Here is a 19,103-nt window from a genome sequence, read left to right on the forward strand (position 1 = left end):
GACAGAGCTAAGGTAACATAAATGTTTAATTAGTAATTACTTTGACCTACCGACAGTGAAAGTGTAAAGTGGCCACTGAAACCAGCCAATGACAGGTCACCGTAAGCCCTATAAATTTCTAGCCTTTCGTATTTCTTTATCTAACATGTTCTCCATCTCTGTTGGTAATGTGGTAATGTGGTAATGTGGTAATGAATACCCTCATTTAATGCTAAATAAATAAACAGGTTCATAATTGAGGTGATTTTATTTTCATTAAAGAACATTTTTATTTACCAGGTATTGCACGTAAATTGTATAAAAAAACTAATGTACAATATTGTCACAAATCATTACTATCTTGTGGCACAGCATCCGGAGAATTCAATTTTGCTGGAGACTCTGTAGAGTCTTGTTCGGAGCCACGTTCAGACGTGATGGAGCGCGCGTGTCGGCACGCGCAGCCGTATCTCAGTCCGGTGATGTTCCCGGACCCGCACTCGGATCTAAGATCGGACCCGCATTCAGACTCGTGTCGTTTGCAGCCACATTCTAAAGCGTGTTTGGAGATAACAATTTGTTCCGGCGAATGTTCAGATATTGCGGAAGAAGAATCGCGGATAGAAGAGAACGGATTGGAAAAGTTGCCAGCAATCGGGAGCTAAAATTATAAATTAAATCAACAAAATTTAGAGCGTGTCCAACCACTCCTTACAGATATACGAAAATTTAGATTTATTGCGACGGAGAGGGATTAACAGTGGAGAGAGGACACAGGGCGTTAAGCGGCCACTCAAACCAGCCGATGAAGGGTCATAACGCGGGTCGGACCGTCGATGACGATCTTCAGGCAGAACTAAGGGACGCAGGATCGGGTGATGTCCGCATGCTCCACATAGGAGCGGATGAAAAGAGAGAAAAGCCGTATTAACTTACAGCGTCGGGGGCCCGGGGGCGCGGGGCGGAGCGCTGTGCGTCCTCCCGCAGCTCCTCCTCCGGCCGAGTGAAGAATTCCACGGCCCTCCCGAGGAAGCGAGTACGGGGCTTTTCCTTCAGCAACTTCTCCAGGAACACTTCCACTAGAGTTGTTACCTGCAATATCCTTAACTTAACACTCAGCGTAAAATATTTGTATTAACCTTATTGTTTTTCTCGCTGGTTTGTACTAAGTCGGGTTCGCACGAGGACAGATAAGGCATTAGACAGGGCAATATTGTCGTTTCCCAGCTATGCGAACAACCCTGACCGCGCAGGATAGGACGATGGGCCGATTTGACCGTAGTTCAAAAATGAATACATGACGACGCGCGTTATGAGCGAGTTTGCGAAAAACATTATTTCTTTTATGTATTAAAATTGATGGAGAATGAAATATTTTTTTTTAAAAAGAGTGAAACTCGGCATTCCCATAGCAGATACAATCGCCTTTGTCGAGTTTTCTCTGCACTTTTGGTGCCTATAATTTGGGCAATCAATATAAGCAGTCAAGCTCGCTATGTACATATACATTTAAAGTAACTTTGTAATTTGGTTCCAGGATGCCATCTATGCGACATTTTCAGCAAAAAAATGAGTAGGGGCGACAGGGACGCTCGATATAATAGGACAATAGGTCCGATGCTGGAACGGGACAATATTTTCCTGTCCTCGTGTGAACGCTCCTTTAGAAATGAAATAAAAATCTACTTCCTTTGTTGCGGAAAATGTTAGTAATTTCATTAGTTATTCCATCGGTTGTTTTGAAAAAAAAATATTGTAAGTAATTTTATCAGTCGCTAAATATTAGTATTCTATGGTGAAATTCAACTCTAATTACAATAGTACAATTTAAAAATAAAAAAAATACTACTAATATAATCACACCATTTCCACGCAGGGAGGATGGGCCGCCACACACCTCTATCCTGGCACACATTCCTAGCTTCCTAGACACGCATCTTGTCATATATGCCCTTCGATTCAGTCTGATTTTAAAAATCAGAAAAAAAAATAATAGTTTACTAATTTAATTCAAAACACACATTCTCATTATTTCATCTGGTTTTTAAATTGAAAAACGCTCGCAAAAAACAACAATTAATACAGCACCTTACGACATGGAGCTCAATTCGCTAGACTAACCTCGGGATGCTGCGTGAGGTACTCCTGGTTCTCATGAAGCACCTTAACCTTGAGGTCCTCCAGCAGCAGCTCACACTCCGCGGCTCCCTCCGCACCCGCGTAGGCACGTGCGCTCCGCGTGGGACACTCGCACACCTGCGCACGTTTCTTACACCCTGCCGCGCTCCCCGAACCAAACTCCAAATTATTGGACTTAAAAAAGCGTAAACAGAAATTTTGAAAATTCGTCGTATATATGGTAATGAAAAACACGGAAATAAATTTGAACTATTGAAATGTGTATGTCTCTTTCTTACATGAATGATTGCATGAGTATGAGTATTTGCTATCTCTTTTTTTTCAATTTTAGAGGGCAGCGCTACGGGCCTTACCTAATTAATTAAAAAGTTGATATTATTAAGAATAACGACAATAAAAAGTATTTTTATAGTACAATACTTGGTGAAGAACAGCTACCGAACTTAAATATAGAAATAAATTTATTCCGTCATTTATTGAATTGAGTTTATTTTCTATTCTGGTTTATTTCTTATGCACGTTACTCAACACCACATTCTAATATATAAACTGATGAGTCTTACCATTTTATTATGTAAATTGTTACTGATTTGTATTCACATCTTTGAGGATGGAAAACAGCTGCAATTGATTCTACATCTGACATTCAAATAAAAAAATAAAAAAATTCAACATTTAATAATTTTTTTCAAAGTTCCTACTTCAATTCCTACCCAACGATATAAATACTGTTTTTTTTTTTTAATTTTATGGAAACTTCTACAGAAATAGAAAACTTAGAGAGGGCAATATGAAGGCCTAGGCATTTATAGGATTTACGACCAGTCATTGTCTAATTTAATATTTTTTTATCTAAATTATTCAATTCCAAGGTTGATGAGAAAATTAATGACAAAACTATTTTCAACATTCATATTATCCATCTGCAAATAATGACACGGTCTTCCCATTTAAAATGAACCCATTTTTTTGTAAATGTCAGCAGTTTAGCGGGTATCTGCTTTATATTCATTAACTTGTCATTCACAATGTTATTTTACCTTATATTTACAGTCTGCATTTGCATAATGGGTCAATCACCCGTAAAGTAATACAGACTGCAATTGTCAAATGAATAATTGATCCAATGGACGCATAAAAATGAAAACAAATGATGGCCAATATCTCTATTTTGCAAGTAGATATTTTATTTTTGATTTCTTTAATATACATCAAAATAAAATAATAAAACAGAAGAGATAAAAAGTTGGTGAGTGGTTAAATATTAATATTTACGAACATTAATAAAAATGTTTGACCACACAGTTAATGCTTTAAACATAGATAATTTTAAAAGAAAGTGTTTTTTTTTATTTGATCGTTTTATCTTTTAAAAAAATATATTTCTAAATGTACAATTTATTTTTCAATACATAATGTAAAAAAAAGATAAAAATAAAAAAAGAATTCAGTTTTTTTAGTTAATGTAAAATGAGAATATATATAATATGTATATATTTATCATTTTTTTATGGCAAGTCAATTTCAATTTGTTGGTGATGAAATAATAACACAATAATTTATGAAAAATACATTATTATTTTATTGAACACAAAATAAGAAAATCACAACACTTTCATTAAGACAACTCTACCTAACTTGTTCTGCATGTAAAAAAATAAAATAAAAAACAAATTTTCAAACACAAAATACTCTCGTAATAATAAAATAAATTGACTGAATACTCGCAAACTACAAAAACATAAAATCAACATTTGGGAAAATAATAAATGGCAAAATGGCAAAATGACAAAATCCATTTTTGCAATTTGATCTTAATAATCAAATCACGATACAAATATTACTGACCCTGACAACTATTAATTAAAGCAATTAAGATACTCGGACAATTGGACATGCGTTTTTTTGGAACTTAAACAAATTTACATTTTAGGAAACGTTTACAAAATCAATTCACTTAATCAGTGTATAACCTAGAGATTACTTTAAAAATTTATATAATACAATGAAATTCAAATAGTGGAAGAAATTTGAACAATTTTTATTTTAAAAATTTTGAAAACACTTGTATTAATATTGATATTAATACAAACTTAGCAATGGGTCCCGTCACAGTGGACTAGATAGATGCACTGAAGAATAGCTAACAATTACTGGAAAATATATTACAATACCATGTATGGAATTATTCCGTGAAGAAAAATAGATTTGAATTGTACATCGGTTCAAGGGGTAACCCTCACTCACCGAAGGACGTTTTAATTAAATTGGAAATTTTCACATTTCCTGTATCGAGCAAAATGAGTGTGAATAAAACTTAGTGAGTTTTACCTCTGAACCGATGAGTCGGTTAAACAGGACAGTAATGATTGCCCGTCAATAGATAGCCCATAAATTTATAACGACAAGAGCGGAATTTGGTAACACAATTTTCTACACCACCCGCAAATACGGAGAACTCGCACTTCATTTATGTTACGGAAGAAACAATAAGTACATAATAATCATTAAAGATAAAGATCAACAAACTGCATTATTTATATTATACAATTTATTAAAGATGAGCCGTAAAGTAGGACTTTTACAACTAATATGGAATTGCCTCTCGAATGATTTGAATTTGGCCACAACAGGCCGGGAGGCCAGGCCCGACTACAGTGCAGAACACCTAGGCTCGAGAAAAATCACATTTTAATTATTATATTCTCACCGGGAATCGAACCCGGAACCTTCCGTGCGTGAGGCTGCCATTTTCGAAATTGCTAATTTACTTAAAGATAAATAAGACGGGGCGTATCAGCTGATGGCTGCCCGCCCTTCCGGTGATAATATCACTCCGCGTAGGACGGTCCGCGGTGAGACTTTAAAGAGGCAATGTTCATCGGCTTCCCGTTCTCTCCCTCGGAGCGGGGCAGTTCTAATGAAATACAATTATGTTCAACGCTGACTAGAAAAGGTGAGCCATCCATTGTAATCATGTACATTTTTATATTTGGCACTATATTTATTTAGTTTACGGGACATTTTTCAGTTAATATTTATACAATATGACTAACATTTATTAGAGTCATTCTATTCAGTCGAATTTCACATTTAAGCATATCGAGACAAGGAACAAAAGCATCACATCACAAATATATCTTATTGGAAAATGATATGACAAGTCGGGAAATTAACAGGCAGTTGCAATATCGGGGTATTCGGTAGAGACTGAATGTTCCTTGACTTGTGGTGTGTCCGCTTTATCCGACTTACAGAAACTCTGCCCAATTTAAACTCGCTTCTAGTTTATCGCTGTGTTACTTTCGCTACAAATTCCTCAGATAACATTTACATACTCTGTATTGAATTAACAGCGTCAGTTAAGAAATGCGATTCTCGCAACTAAAGCCTTTCTCTAAATGAAAAAAACAGATCTCGGAAAAGAATCAAAGTAAAATTTTTTTTTTTAAAAACTGGTGTTGAAACAAAAACCGCTATCTCCAGAATTAGTCTGAAATGAGTTAGATATGGCGATGGATAGAGGAAACAAAAATACTATCTATTGACAACTGCAAAGGTTTCAGACCATAAATGATAGGGAATTATCTCAAACATTTTTGACTCAGTGTATGACTGCAGTGTATTTAGTTCCGCAACAACAACGGAAAACTAAGTTACAAAACAAATAAGTCAATAATTTACTGATTAATCGCAATAAAATATACACAGAGAGCAGCTTCTGGCATTAATTATTAACTAAAATAATAAATTACCCTTGCAGTCTGGGAAAAGTACTAAAAAAAAAACATTTATTGCGTATTATTCAAAATGAAAAAAGTGGAGAATGCCATCTTTGAAAACAAACTTAATAACAATGTTAAAAAATATACCTCATATTATGTGAGGAGGTTAGAAACAGAAACGCCACTGTCCTTTGAGAAGACCCGAAAAAGGTAATTTACAATCCCAACATTTTGGAGCGCATAAAATTATGAGTACCGAGCAACTATTTATGAGCTAGGCATCACAGACCATTTGTTTTTCCAGAATGCGGGACAAATTTACCGTTGTTGATGCCTGCGGAGAGAATGATCGCTATGTTGAACAGCCTACCGAGAGAGGTGGATCTTTTTCATGCTGGGATTACCAGCTTTAGACTCTTCTTCTCCAACTATATATCATAATATGTATTAGTGAATTATTCATCTTTGTTAACTATTGTTTTATGGACTCTATGTTGGACTTTAATAATGTATTGTCCTTTTTTTTAGCATGTTTTTATAATTACCTAATAACTAATAATATAATTCGTGTACATTGTGATTGGCAGTAGTGTCATATTATTCAGTTAAATTAATTTTAAAAACCAGTAAAGAAAAGACTATTCATTTGTGTGCACATTGAACTTAAAAGAAATAGTCTTTTGGCTACTGGTTTTCCCAAAAGCAGCGATTATGGGCAGTGACGTTTTTGCTGTTAACCCCCACACGGATCGGGATCAAATATGTAAATATAAAGGGAGGTGTCTATAAATAAATGCAAAAGTGTCCATCCGACAATTTCCTAAACCACCGTATTCCACCATATGTTTGCGAGATCAATACAGACGCGTCTGCGTGTCGCGGCGCCGTCACAGGAAGCGGGGGTTGCGGCGCCGCTCGGGAGAAGACAGGAAGGAGGGGTCGCCGTACACCGAGCCGGGGGAGGGGCGCACCGCCGCGTACGGGCTGCCGCGCGGCGGCGTGCCCAGAACCTGCAGCGGCGTGCCCGGGGACGGGGCTGCAAACACAACACTCCGTTACTACACCGAGATGAGGTTACGAGACGGACACCTAGATAATTCGTTTATATTTTTGGTAAGGTATCCGAAATAAAATACATTTATCGGATTAAATTCTACTATAATTTTTTATAAATATACAACAGTGTATAATGCGACGCGTTTCGTCTTACTCGACATTACTCACAGCATACTACGCTCGAATTGTGCGCCCGTTTTGTACATTGATAGTTTGGACAAATTTTCTCTAAATGTCAAATGTATTTTCAATGTTACGCTTGATTTGCGAAAAGACCCTTTTGATGTTTGTAACATAATAACATACACATACGCGGAGAGAATGACTCACCTTGTACAGGAATCGGACCGGGCTTCAGGAGCGGCTGGATATAGCTGCCGTATACTGTAATCACAAGACAGTGTTAGTCACTATCACTCGCCACACCACACCGCACATAGCGCAAAGAAGTTCAGAGCGGCAATACTAACAACAATGCAAGATTTGTAAACACTTTGTTTTGTCTACAAGATATGTTTCATATCTCAATTTTTTGTTTGCAGTAAACATCAGTTTCAATGTTGGCACGACACATTCATTAATTAGGAATTTTTGTATCACTATTAGATTTCATTTATTTTATTCAGATATTTAGAACATTACAGAAAAAAAAAAACAGATTCATTCTAAATACAATAATAAATCACAAATTACAGTAGATAGTTGTTATTAAAATAATATAACAAAATGTAAAAAGAAAAATTAAAAGTTAGAAAGTGCTTTCCTAAGGGAAGGCCCAGCGTCGTGAAATATGTCCGCATCTGAGGTGATGCGATTAAGTAGCGAGATTGCTCTACCAACCGGCATAACCATTGGCAGGTTGGTTCCGCATCCGAGGTAGGTAAAGCAATCGATGCTGTCTTTGTCAAAGATAGTAATCGGGTACGAACAGACCTACATCCATCAGGATTTCTGAGTTATGTATGCGACCACCGATCACCTGGAAAAGGTGAACATCCAAATGAACGTCCCTCCTCCTCCATAATGACTGATAGCCTAGCATCTCTAGTAAAAAGTCGGTTGGGAAGAGCCGAGGATAATATGCACACTCTTTTAGCCCCGTAGTTCCTCTGGTCTTCGAAGTGTGCTGAGACGATGAAAAAATATATAAAAAAACAAATGAAAGCCATCAGTACTTATTTAGACGAGTTCCTTCTCCTCTATATCGCACCTTAGCAGCGTGTTAATTAAATCTGCGTGTTTTACTCGGTCAAATGCTTTTTCCTAATCAATAAAACGAGCGTAGATATTCGTTTTTTAATCATAACACCTCGTTTTATATGTACACCCTTCTTTAGATAAATATTTATTATTTTATATTTTTTAAAAGAGAGAATAAATACAATTAGTTCGAGACCCCTGAAACATTATTTACAAAGGATCACACTTCTATATCGGTTCAACGTACTCGTTTAGTTATACGTGGAAAATAGGCGCTACTGACGTTACAACAATAATCCATGAACCTAAAATTAATCCGTTTACAGATATTTAAAATTCCATTTATTTATACTAACGTACACGACATGCAGAATGCGCCTATGCGTGCATCGTAATATGTATGTTAGAATTATAAACTTGATATGTATCTTATATTTGATTACTTTTTAACCATAATAAATAAAACTTTTGCAAAAATATATTTATTGTTACGAGTGCTTCGGGGGCACTAAAGCCATCCGAGTGCCATCTCGCTCGCACCTCAGTCAAATTCTGTAATGTATTATATTAAGAAACTAGAACATTTAAGTTTGTAAGTGAAAATTCTTGATGGAAGTTCATTGTAATTTATTATGTAAATAAAAGAAGGGTGATACTTTAATCCACAAATTTGGAATATCTCTATATTTTGTATAAATACATTGAACTCCTTAATTAATAAAGATACCAGTCTCGAAGATGTCGCGAAAGTGATGAAACCGGTCACTGGATATTCCAAATTTGCGGATTAAAGTATCACTCGTCTTTTATTTATGAAATAAATTAAGAAACTATTTCAAAATATGGCTCCTAAGACATTACATTTTTCAGGTGATTTTTTTGGGTAACGTAATAAATACCGATTTTAATCAATCTCGGGAGATAATCCCCGCGTCATATATATTATTAAACAGTCTAAGCGAACAGTCGGTATTATTTTCATCAATTCATTCATCGAACGTACGAAAGTAAGTACTCACCTAGAACGGTGCCAGCGAGCGCGGCGGCGCAGGCCACGAGCGCCAGCAGCGCGGGCAGCTGGTCCTGCAGCAGGGTCAGGAGGGGGGAGGCGCCGCCCCTAGCGCACGCGCCCTCCTGCGCGCCTCCCGTGACCTCCACCTGCGCGGGGAGCGGTTTAGATTTTTAAACATAAATGCCGATAGTTTAGAAGAACACGCGTACGTCATTACGGACACATCCGAAGGCCTTTCCATATAATACCCAGAAGGCGAGTTCCATTTGACGGGTTAAAAATCAACTTCATATCGTCGCATCGATTCTAATATAACGTAAGTCACTAAATGACAACTGTACAGGAGACAAAAAAACTTTATAAATCCGCGATTTTGTATGAAACTAAAGTGTTTTTATTTTTACCAATTATTTGGTTTTTATGGTCACATCGTCAGCGTGCAATACCTCTAGTTACCGATTAAATTTTTTGGCAGGGAATGTGTAGAAGCGTTCTGTTAATATATTACTTGCGATTTCGATGAATCAAAAATACCGCTAAAGAATCAGAAAAACTATTATTATTTAGAATAAAAATAGCAAAATTCAAAACTCACCGTTCCTAGTCTCTATTACGAATGTATTTCAGTAAAACATTATTGTAAAAGAAACCGGCTACCATCGACGACATGTTTTTAAGTGTTTTATCCAAACAAATCGCACCCCCAGTTTTAGACTATGACAAGTCAAAAAATAGCATTCTGAGATAATTGAATTTGAAGTTTCATTTCTCCGAAAGAAAACAAAAAATGTTTTTGGTTAACCGTGGTTTTTTATAATATGTTTGTCAGGATCTGTATTTTAAAATGCAATGTTTTAAAAATTAAAATATTATAAGGAAATTGTGCTTAAAGTCGTGTTTTTGAGATATCATACTCTAAAACCAAACCAATGAAATATTTGAATCAAGGTTTTGAGTTAACTTATCGTGTACATTATTATTGCACTTATAAAAGTAGGAAATGAGATATTTTTTTTTCAAGATATGGTGCAAAATAATAAACTAACATTAATTTTGAACAATATAATTTTTTTATTTTTGGCCAAAATAACCAATAAAAACAAAGAAAACAACATAGAAACCATCTCAATATTTTTTTATAGTTTATCGTAACAGAAAAAAATAATAAGGACTTTCAAAGTCTCATCAATTGGAATAATTTCAATCATCGTTTTCTTCACAAGTCGATGTATTTTCTCTTCGAGCGGTATTAACGACTTTTAAATTATTACTATTAGGAATAATTTTTTTCTTGCATAGGCTTAAAAGATCTTTCTTTTTTGTTCAGTTATTCCTGGTAACACAATGTTAGCATTCTGAAAATTTATAGAATTTAAATTAACCGGTTTTGTAGGAAAGATCATCAAAAATATTTGATAAAAAAACTATGTTTAGATTCTTTTTTGAAGTGCATAATTTTGATTGCTTGCCATTTCACTTTGTTTCCATCGGTTGTAGTAACATATTTTTTTCTTAGTGCAACAGAGAGCTTTCTTCTTCTTCGTTTTTTCATGGCCTTTTCACATCTCAACTTGGGTGTTCTGGCCAGTGTCGAGTAGTTTTGTTTTTTTTTTTACATATATACACATGTGTTAGTAATATAATATGTAAAAGTTAGTATGTTAGTATTTAATATAATGTATACATATAATAATAAAACATATTTACAGCTTTACACCATTTACAACTAGATATTTACATAGGATTTTAAATACACGTTTATTGGGTGGGGACAGGAGAGTTAGAATATGAATAGGGAATGGGATATTGATATCAGAGAGGTCGGATAGGAAATCAGGATAACAATCATTTATGGGGCATCCAAAAAAAATATGGTTTAAATCTTCCTCATCTAGCTGACATTCGCAAATGGCAGAGTCCCGGACATGGATTCTGAACAGGTGAGAACCATTGCAGCAGTGCCCAATGCGCATTCTGCATATGGAGGATGTCTCAAACTTGTTCAGAATCACTTTGGAAAACCAAGGCTTTTCTGTAACATTTGGTTTCAGTTGGAAAAGATGTTTACCCTTGGCTTGGGAAGAGGCTACCCAATATTCTTGCCATGCGCGAAGTTGCTTCTCCTTCGTCATAACAAGGAGATCACCTAGTGGTAGTAAATTACTATAGGCAGGATCCCCGGAGTGGACCGCCTCCTTTGCTAACGCGTCCACTTTTTCGTTACCGGGAATACCACAATGGCTAGGGATCCAGGACATAACAATACTCTTATTGGATGCCTCTGATATAGAAAGAAGAAATCGAGTTTCCACGCAGAGCTCATCCTCGGGATAAAAGGATGGAGGGGATTTGATTTTTTGTAAGGCACTCAAGGAATCCGACAGGATTAGGAACTTGCTATATTGTGAGCTTAAGGCGTATTTGACAGCTTCTCGGATTGCGATACATTCTGCGGTAAATACAGATGCATTCTTGTGCAATTTGTACAATCTTTGAAAGTTGTTGTCTTCACAATATATAGCCGCACCCGTATGGGTTGCCGAATCTGACCGAGATCCATCAGTGTAGATAATTTTCCAACCTATCCATCTTGACGACCGAATACGGTTGAATGTACACCGGGGCTGTAGGTGGCTTTCGACTCCGAATGTGAGTTCAATACTTGGGGCATAAATAGAAGTTTTAAATGGGAAACGATAAAGGGGAAGAAGGTCTTTAGGATAAATGTTAGATTTGAAAGATTTGTAAAAATGAAAACTGTTGACTAGTAAAGGGGGTGGTTTATGAAACCAAAAAGATGAGGATGTCACGCAGTCAGAGAGAAATTGTACCTTTTTGAGGAGCAGGTTGTTTTTTTGGATAGAGCATTTTAGAAGAAATCTATCCGCCAAGTATTGTCTTCTCATACCAAGTGGGGGATCACAAGCTTCTACTTGTAAAGCGTTAATTGGAGATGACTTCATGGCTCCGACGACTAGTCTCAGACTTTGGGATTGGATCCGGTCAAGTCTTTGGAGATTCTTTTTTGAACAAGGTTCTAAAAGGAACGAGGCATAATCTAGATGGCTCCGGATATACGCAGTATAAAAAAGTCTCTGTATAAAAGGGTGGCTCCCCCACCATACTCGCGAGACTGCTCTTAACGTATTCAATCCGGCTTGACACTTGTTTACTATATGATTTATGTATGAGTTCCATGTAAGATGAGTGTCCAGAATTACTCCCAGGAACTTAATCTGGGACGTAAAAGGTACTATCTCATCTCCGTGTTGAATTTTTATGGTTGGGATTTTTCGCTGTCTACAAAAGGTTATGGCATTACTTTTACCAGTCGATAGATCCAAGCCATGTTCCACTAACCAATTCCTGATGTTTCTCATACCTAAATTTAGAGTATTTTCTAGATTATTTGGGTCCTTCCCATATGTATACATGAAGAAGTCGTCCACGTATTGAAGCAAACTTGTCTCTGAGGGAACAATTCCGCTTATGTCATGCGTATAGATATTGAAGAGAATCGGGCTCAGGACAGAACCCTGAGGTAGTCCCTTGCTCAACTCTCTCTCCACCACAGCATGACCGCGAACACTGATTTCTACCTTTCTGGAGAGAATCAAATTTGCTATAAAGGAAGTGAGTTTTCGCGGGATTCCAATTCGTAGCATTTTAGCTTCTAGAATATGGATAATAACATTGTCATATGCACCACTTATGTCCAGACAGACACCTATAAGAAATTCTTTCTTAGTAAGAGCGGCTCTGATATCAGATGTCAGAACCGACACGCTTTCAATAGTGCTCTTTCTTTTCCTGAATCCAAATTGAGACTCGGGGAGAGTTTTCGAGCTCTCCACAAACCAGTCCAAGCGTTGTCTCACCATATGTTCCGCCACTTTCAACAGTGTGGAGGAGAGGGCTATGGGGCGGTAGGAAGACCCAAAGTTTGGGTCTTTGTTGGGTTTAAGGATAGGGATAATGGATTGGGTTTTCCATGAAGGGGGGATGTTTCCTGATTCAAAGATCATGTTGATCAATGATAGGATGTAGGAGAGGGTAGGATCACTGTTATGTTGGATAAAACTATACAGTATACCGTCCATCCCTGGAGCTGAGTCTGTGAGCCGGGTCAGAATAGTCTTCAGTTCATCTAAACTGAAGCTATGATCTAACCAGCTTCTATTTGTAAACTGGTACCAATAGGGAGACTCATTCCAGTTATTTGCGGTCTGCGGGGCTAATTTGTTGGCGAACTCCTCAACCCACCCTAGGGTCTCAGGACGTCTCACTGGTGGAGTGAAAGAACCTCTAAATCGACGTATCATGCTCCAAACAGTAGATATAGGCACGTCTCGTGATAAAGAGCAACAGAAGTTTTTCCATCCTTGTCGTTTCTTGTCTCTTAAGAGGCGTTTTGTTTTAGCTTCAACCTGTTTAAAACTCAACAGGTTTTCTAGGCTCATGTTTAAGGAGTAAACTTTAGCTTGCTTTTTCCTTTTCAAAACTGCCTCCGCACATTCGCTATCCCACCATGGGGCAGGGGGGGTTTACTTCTATTGCCTTTCTCCTTTACAGGGACATGTTTGTCTGCTGCTTCGACGATGCATGATGACAATGCTTCATAGCACTTCACTACATTCTCTTTCGTCGGGGTGGGCAGCTCGTTCACTTTAAGTTCAATGTCGTCAGAGAAGTATCTCCATTTAACTCTTTCTGTAATGTATCTCGGTCTTCGTCTTCCCCCAGGGGATAGGCCACTTTGGCAATATCTATGGCTGGATATGAGGCTGACTACTATAGGGTAATGATCACTACCAATAGTGTCATCCTTAATTGACCATTGCACAGATGGTGCCATTGCAGCGCTGGAGATGGTGAGATCCACTGCACTGGGTCGCTGATTTGGAAGCTGAAGGCGCGTCGCGGAGCCATCATTAAGGACACACATATTCAGATCATCCAAGAGATCAACAATATCTCTTCCCAACCTGTCGCATGTCGGAGCACCCCACAGGGCATGGTGAGCATTAAAGTCACCAAGGATAAGGAACGGAGGGGTCAATTTTTGGAACAAAGATAAAAGTATCGATTTTGAGGGTTTGTTGGTTGGGGAGATATACATGGAAAGGATGGTCAAGTCATTAACCTTTGCAGCTGTCACTTGGAAAGGACAGCCATCAGTCTTGACATTAATAGGGATAAAGGGAAGGGAGTTTTTGATGAGGAGGGCAGAGCCACCCTTCCCATCCTCACGATCATCTCGCAGACAGTGGAATCCCCGGAATCTAATAGTAGATCCCGGGACCATCCACGTCTCCGAAATGGCCGCAATTGAAATAGATTCTTCTTGCAATGTATGCAAGAGATCTTCTTTTTTATTAAAAATGCTATGGCTGTTCCACTGCAGAATCCTCATCTGAGGAGCCATGGTGGTGGTTAAGTAGGGAGGTTATATTTAGAAGTTGATGGGCGACGTTGGACGGTATTTGTGGATTGTTTTGAAGGATCGATACTAGAATACTCAATATGGTAGATATAATTGTATTGTTCGATGTTGGGACTGTGCTAGGAAAAGCATTCCCATTAGAACCAGATGGAAGTTGTCCATTCGGGAAATACAGAAGTGAAGGGTCATGATGAGGAACATTAGGTTTGGAAGGTAGTTTTTTTGACCTCGACTTCCTCTCTACTGATTTTTTGTAGGATATTGGCGCGGAGGGCGCGGGCATAACAACATTGACATTCGGTTTTGTCGTTTTAGAGACGATTTCTGCATAGGAAATCGTCGCTTTTCCGAACATTTTAGAAGCTTCAATATATGAAATGTTTCTGTCAGCCATCGTGTGTTTTATGTTTTGTTGCCTTTTAAGCTCAGGGCACAGCTTGCTGGTGGCAGAGTGGTTACCAGAACAATTGAGGCATTTTATATCTTCTGCCGCCACCGTGCAGGATTCCCCATTGTGTGAGGAGCCACACTTGTAACAGCGCACAAGGGATCTACAGACAGTCTTTGTATGTCCGTACTTACAGCATTTAAAACACTGAATTGTCGGAAATACGTAGAGTTCTACGGAGAGGGACACATTGAAGATGGAAATGTGGGAAGGTAGAGATTTTGAGTCGAAGGTCAAAACCACCGTGTGGGAGGGTTTCCATTCGACTACGTCACCATTACTCGATCTGTAATTCAGTCGTCGAGCCTTGATTACTTTTCCGAATCCATGAGGTACCTCGGCATTCTCCACAATGTCCTGTTCAGACCAGTGCGAAGGGATGCCTTTGGTAACACCTTGTTTAGTTACTAGGAAAGTCGGAATGAAAACGTTATAATTATCTTTTTTAGCTATTTCTGATTTTACGAACGTATTGGCTTCGTTTGCCGTCTTAAACTCCACAGAAATACGGTTACGGCCGACGGACTTGATTCCGTTCCAGGCAGTCCGAATATTGTTTCTATGAAGAAATCGACCGAAGTCAATATCGTACAAGTTGGTTTGGGTGACGCCGTCTACTTGTACTTTTGTTACATGTACGATAAATGGAGCACGATCCATTCCATTGTACATGCGGGATTGGACTTTGGTAGGTGTGGTAATAGGCGATAAAGTGTTTGTGACCTCTGGAGTACCTGGGTTTGTAGAAGCTGAGGGTCGGGGGCTAGGTGTTTTGTGTGGGAGGGGGCGGTCTGACTCAGAACTCGATTTCCTCTCCGAATTTATAAGTTTGAGTTTTTTTGATTTAGGCCTTATTGTAACAAATTCGGCGGGATCTGGAACAGTGTCCATTGTACCGCACGACGAATCTAATTGAGATCCATCCGGTGGATCCGGAGGTTTCTCTTTATCGTTCATTTATAACAAGTTGTAAAAACCAAAAAAAAATTTGGCTACACGTGTATGGAAAAAATAATTGTTACCTGGTTATTAGGTTTCGGGACAGAGAACGAAAACAAACACAAACTACTGAAAACACTTAATAATAGATAAAATTGTATGTACACCACTCTTTTTTTAACCCAATTAGTGAATTATTTCGACTTTTTAAGGAAAAAACACAATAATTATTATCTAAGACAAACAAAAACGACCGCCACCACTGTTAGTCATAGACAATCATTGTCAAATCCAACAGAGAGCTGTTTTAGGTCAAACATGTAATTTGTTGCCATTTCTTTAACTTCATAGGGGTTTCCATTTTTCTTGGCCGTGGCTATAATGCGTACCCATTGAGCTGGTATAAAAACTGGCGCCCTTTTGGACATTCTCTTATTTCTTTTTCGATGAGTGAGTGTATTGCATCTCCTTCATTTTGGGTGTGACCCGTGATCAAATATTGTTGTGTTATGGAGATAATATTTTCCGTTGCTAATATGTACAAATACAAAGCAACTATGTATTTATTTTTATTTTGGCCAGCCCTGTTATCTGACCAAAAAACTACAACATTCTTGTGGCGATATTAATTTTCCAGGTAATGATACAGACAACTACCAATTTCATTTGATCCTCTTTTAGCAGTCACCTCGTTCCAGACACAATAAAATTCTTTTTTCTCTACAATGTCAAAAATTGTAAAATTATACGTTGCGAGTTTTCGAGTGTGATAAAAGTCTGAAACTTCACCACAGGGCAATGAAAAAACTGCCTGTAAATCGAAGCATGCGACTATTATATCTGAATCGAGGGTAGCAGCATTTGCCACGTCATTTTTTTTCTCGTCTTATGCTCTTTCTTTGTTTCATTAAATAGATAATTTAATGAAACTAATTGTTCCGATTTTTGCGTCTCATTAGAATTTGAATATGATGTGCACGTTGCACGTTGCACATTGGTCTTTTTTAGGTTGGAAACGCCCAATGTTGAATTCAGCATTAAATATTGTAGAATACTGTAACAACTAAACAAAAGATAAATTATTTTGTTGACACTTTTCTTAGTATAGTCTATATATTGTTGCCAAATTCTAAGACCCATCAATGAACTCTCAAAAAGTAGTTTGGGGTCTCAAAAAGTGGGATTCCACCCTTGGGATGCTATTGATGTGATCCCTGACATATTGTTTTAATTCAGCATCATTGGTTTTATGATTGCCATGTCTTCCAGCCAATTAAACATTATATTTACTTCTAAATGAACTCATCTTGAAAAATAAACAAATACTTGAAGTGTATAAAAGTGCTTAAAACGAAATCTCTGTAAACAATGTGGCGAGTGTCAAAATTTAATGTAGTACCAAAACTCAAAATCAAGTCATTTGTCTATTCCTAAACTATAATTCAAAATGTAATAGTCTAAAATTCATAAAAATGTTGTTTTCTAATTCAAGACTATACCAACTCTAAATATCATAGTCTTGAAATATCACACAATATGATTTAAGAAAATTCAAGACTATATTTTGTGTTATTAACACTTTGTATCTAATTGTGATTATATAACCATGCGTTGGGTCCCGGTGCCGTGTTTGCACGTGGTTGACCAGCTGCCTAAAAGAGTGCATTTTATTGACATCTATTGACTTTTCTTAGTATTTTTTCGATGCTGGTAAACCACGTGAAAGCACGGGACCGGGACACAACGCATGGTTATTATAATCACGTGTTTACACGGCTCCAAGATACAAAGCACACAAAAACGAGTGAGGCCCTGTATATGTGCGAACATTGCAATGCGCAATATGGCTCTCTATAAAGGCCAACGTTGGCAAAATTATCATACAAAAATTACTTATTTAACTATTTTAAATAAATATGAGAAATTTTTATTGATTTAACCCAGTATTTTCATAATTATGACACTTTTAAAAAACCCTTTACAAAGCATAAAATTTCACAAAAATGGGCCGGGCACATGGTAAATTCAATGTGTATTCGGCCGGTACTCAAAGTTTTAAATTGAGAACAGTTCATTTAGACTTGTGATAGTTTTTGACCAGATAGTTTACCATATTATCAATACTTCTACATTATTAACTCAATATCTTAGTTTTTTGACTTGTCATAGTCTAAAACTGGGGGTGCAAAATGTCAATTACTGTACTACTGACCATCTACGCGACTTACGCTATATTCCGAAGAATATGTGTCTTATCGATACGAGTTCTTTGAAAAATGTATTTTATCTCTTTTCTGTAAACAATTTCTTCGTGCAATGGCATGGATAGATGCTATTTTGTTAGGCGAAAAATATTCAATCATAATCTCGACAACAGACAAAAATGACTTACGTTGAATTCTAATGTCATCATCATCATTCCCTTTCCACACCTAATGGTGCATAGGGCACTGCATTGGTACACCAACGCAGCGTATCTTGATCATTTTTATTACATGAAGGTAAGATGAGTCTTACGTCCAGGGACTATGAAATATTCTAGTGTGAAAACAGCCTTTAAAATAAATATTTCATATCAACCATGTCGGGAATCAAACCCGAGGCCTCTTGCATGGTAGGAAAACGCGCTGACCTAATATAATCACCATGCGGCCGAATTCTAATTTAGGCGACAATATTCAGAAAAAATATATATCGCAAAAAACTATTTTGTAGGCACTCGTCACAGTGCGGCACGTGCTCTTGTACTCCTTCTTCATAAAAGGGGATGCTCACTTAGTCGTCGTACACATTACTACGACCTTCGTTGAACTGTCTCACTCATCTCCTCGCCATAGAATCACTTATCATCTCAAAGATCTGTTGATGAATGTGGACTGGTTTTATATTCCAAAACGAGACAAGGACAATCGAGACTAATAGGACTGAAATTACACAATAAACTTCTAGACAAAACTAAACAAAAGTAAAAATATTATTATCGACAACAGAGTATGAAAAAAAAAAGATATATTATTTTTGTAAAATGAATTTAATAATCTGTAAGCGTTAATAAATTTCTAATAAAAAAAATTAAAAAATATTCTTCATATTAAGGAAACAAATTACAGACCTTATCTCACGAGGGACGGAACATTAAAATTATTTAGCATTCCAAACGAG

The 19,103-nt window shown here is 37.2% G+C and overlaps 2 protein-coding genes across 3 annotated transcripts in view; both read right to left on the reverse strand.

Annotated features, from left to right (window-relative positions):
* Window positions 1-245: 245 nt before the first annotated feature.
* Window positions 246-3,196, reverse strand: LOC148273838 (uncharacterized). Of its 2 annotated transcripts, XM_088238079.1 has the most exons (4): window positions 2,682-2,964; window positions 2,101-2,292; window positions 916-1,071; window positions 246-640 (listed from the first exon to the last, which is right to left on the reverse strand). In XM_088238079.1, exons 1-4 carry the CDS (start codon window positions 2,682-2,684, stop codon window positions 323-325), a joined length of 669 nt encoding a protein of 222 aa, XP_088094205.1. In that variant the 5' UTR covers window positions 2,685-2,964; the 3' UTR covers window positions 246-322. The 2 variants fall into 2 exon arrangements, with proteins under 2 accessions (XP_088094205.1, XP_088094206.1); XM_088238080.1 differs by lacking the exon at window positions 2,101-2,292 and having other exon boundaries at window positions 2,682-3,196.
* Window positions 3,197-3,676: 480 nt separating this feature from the next.
* Gp210 (nucleoporin 210) overlaps window positions 3,677-19,103 on the reverse strand; it is a 58,897-nt gene continuing 43,470 nt past the window's right edge. The window contains exons 29-31 of the mRNA XM_088238078.1: window positions 9,119-9,257; window positions 7,230-7,283; window positions 3,677-6,879 (exon numbers count right to left, since the gene is read on the reverse strand). Of these exons, the coding sequence (XP_088094204.1) occupies window positions 6,731-6,879; window positions 7,230-7,283; window positions 9,119-9,257 (342 nt within the window). The 3' untranslated portion in view covers window positions 3,677-6,730. The remainder of the gene's footprint in view (window positions 6,880-7,229; window positions 7,284-9,118; window positions 9,258-19,103) is intronic.

The sequence above is a fragment of the Micrasema longulum genome, unplaced genomic scaffold (assembly GCF_059751315.1).
Source record: "Micrasema longulum isolate JH-2025_06_02 unplaced genomic scaffold, ASM5975131v1 h1tg001827l, whole genome shotgun sequence".
Classification (NCBI taxonomy): Eukaryota; Metazoa; Arthropoda; class Insecta; order Trichoptera; family Brachycentridae; genus Micrasema; species Micrasema longulum.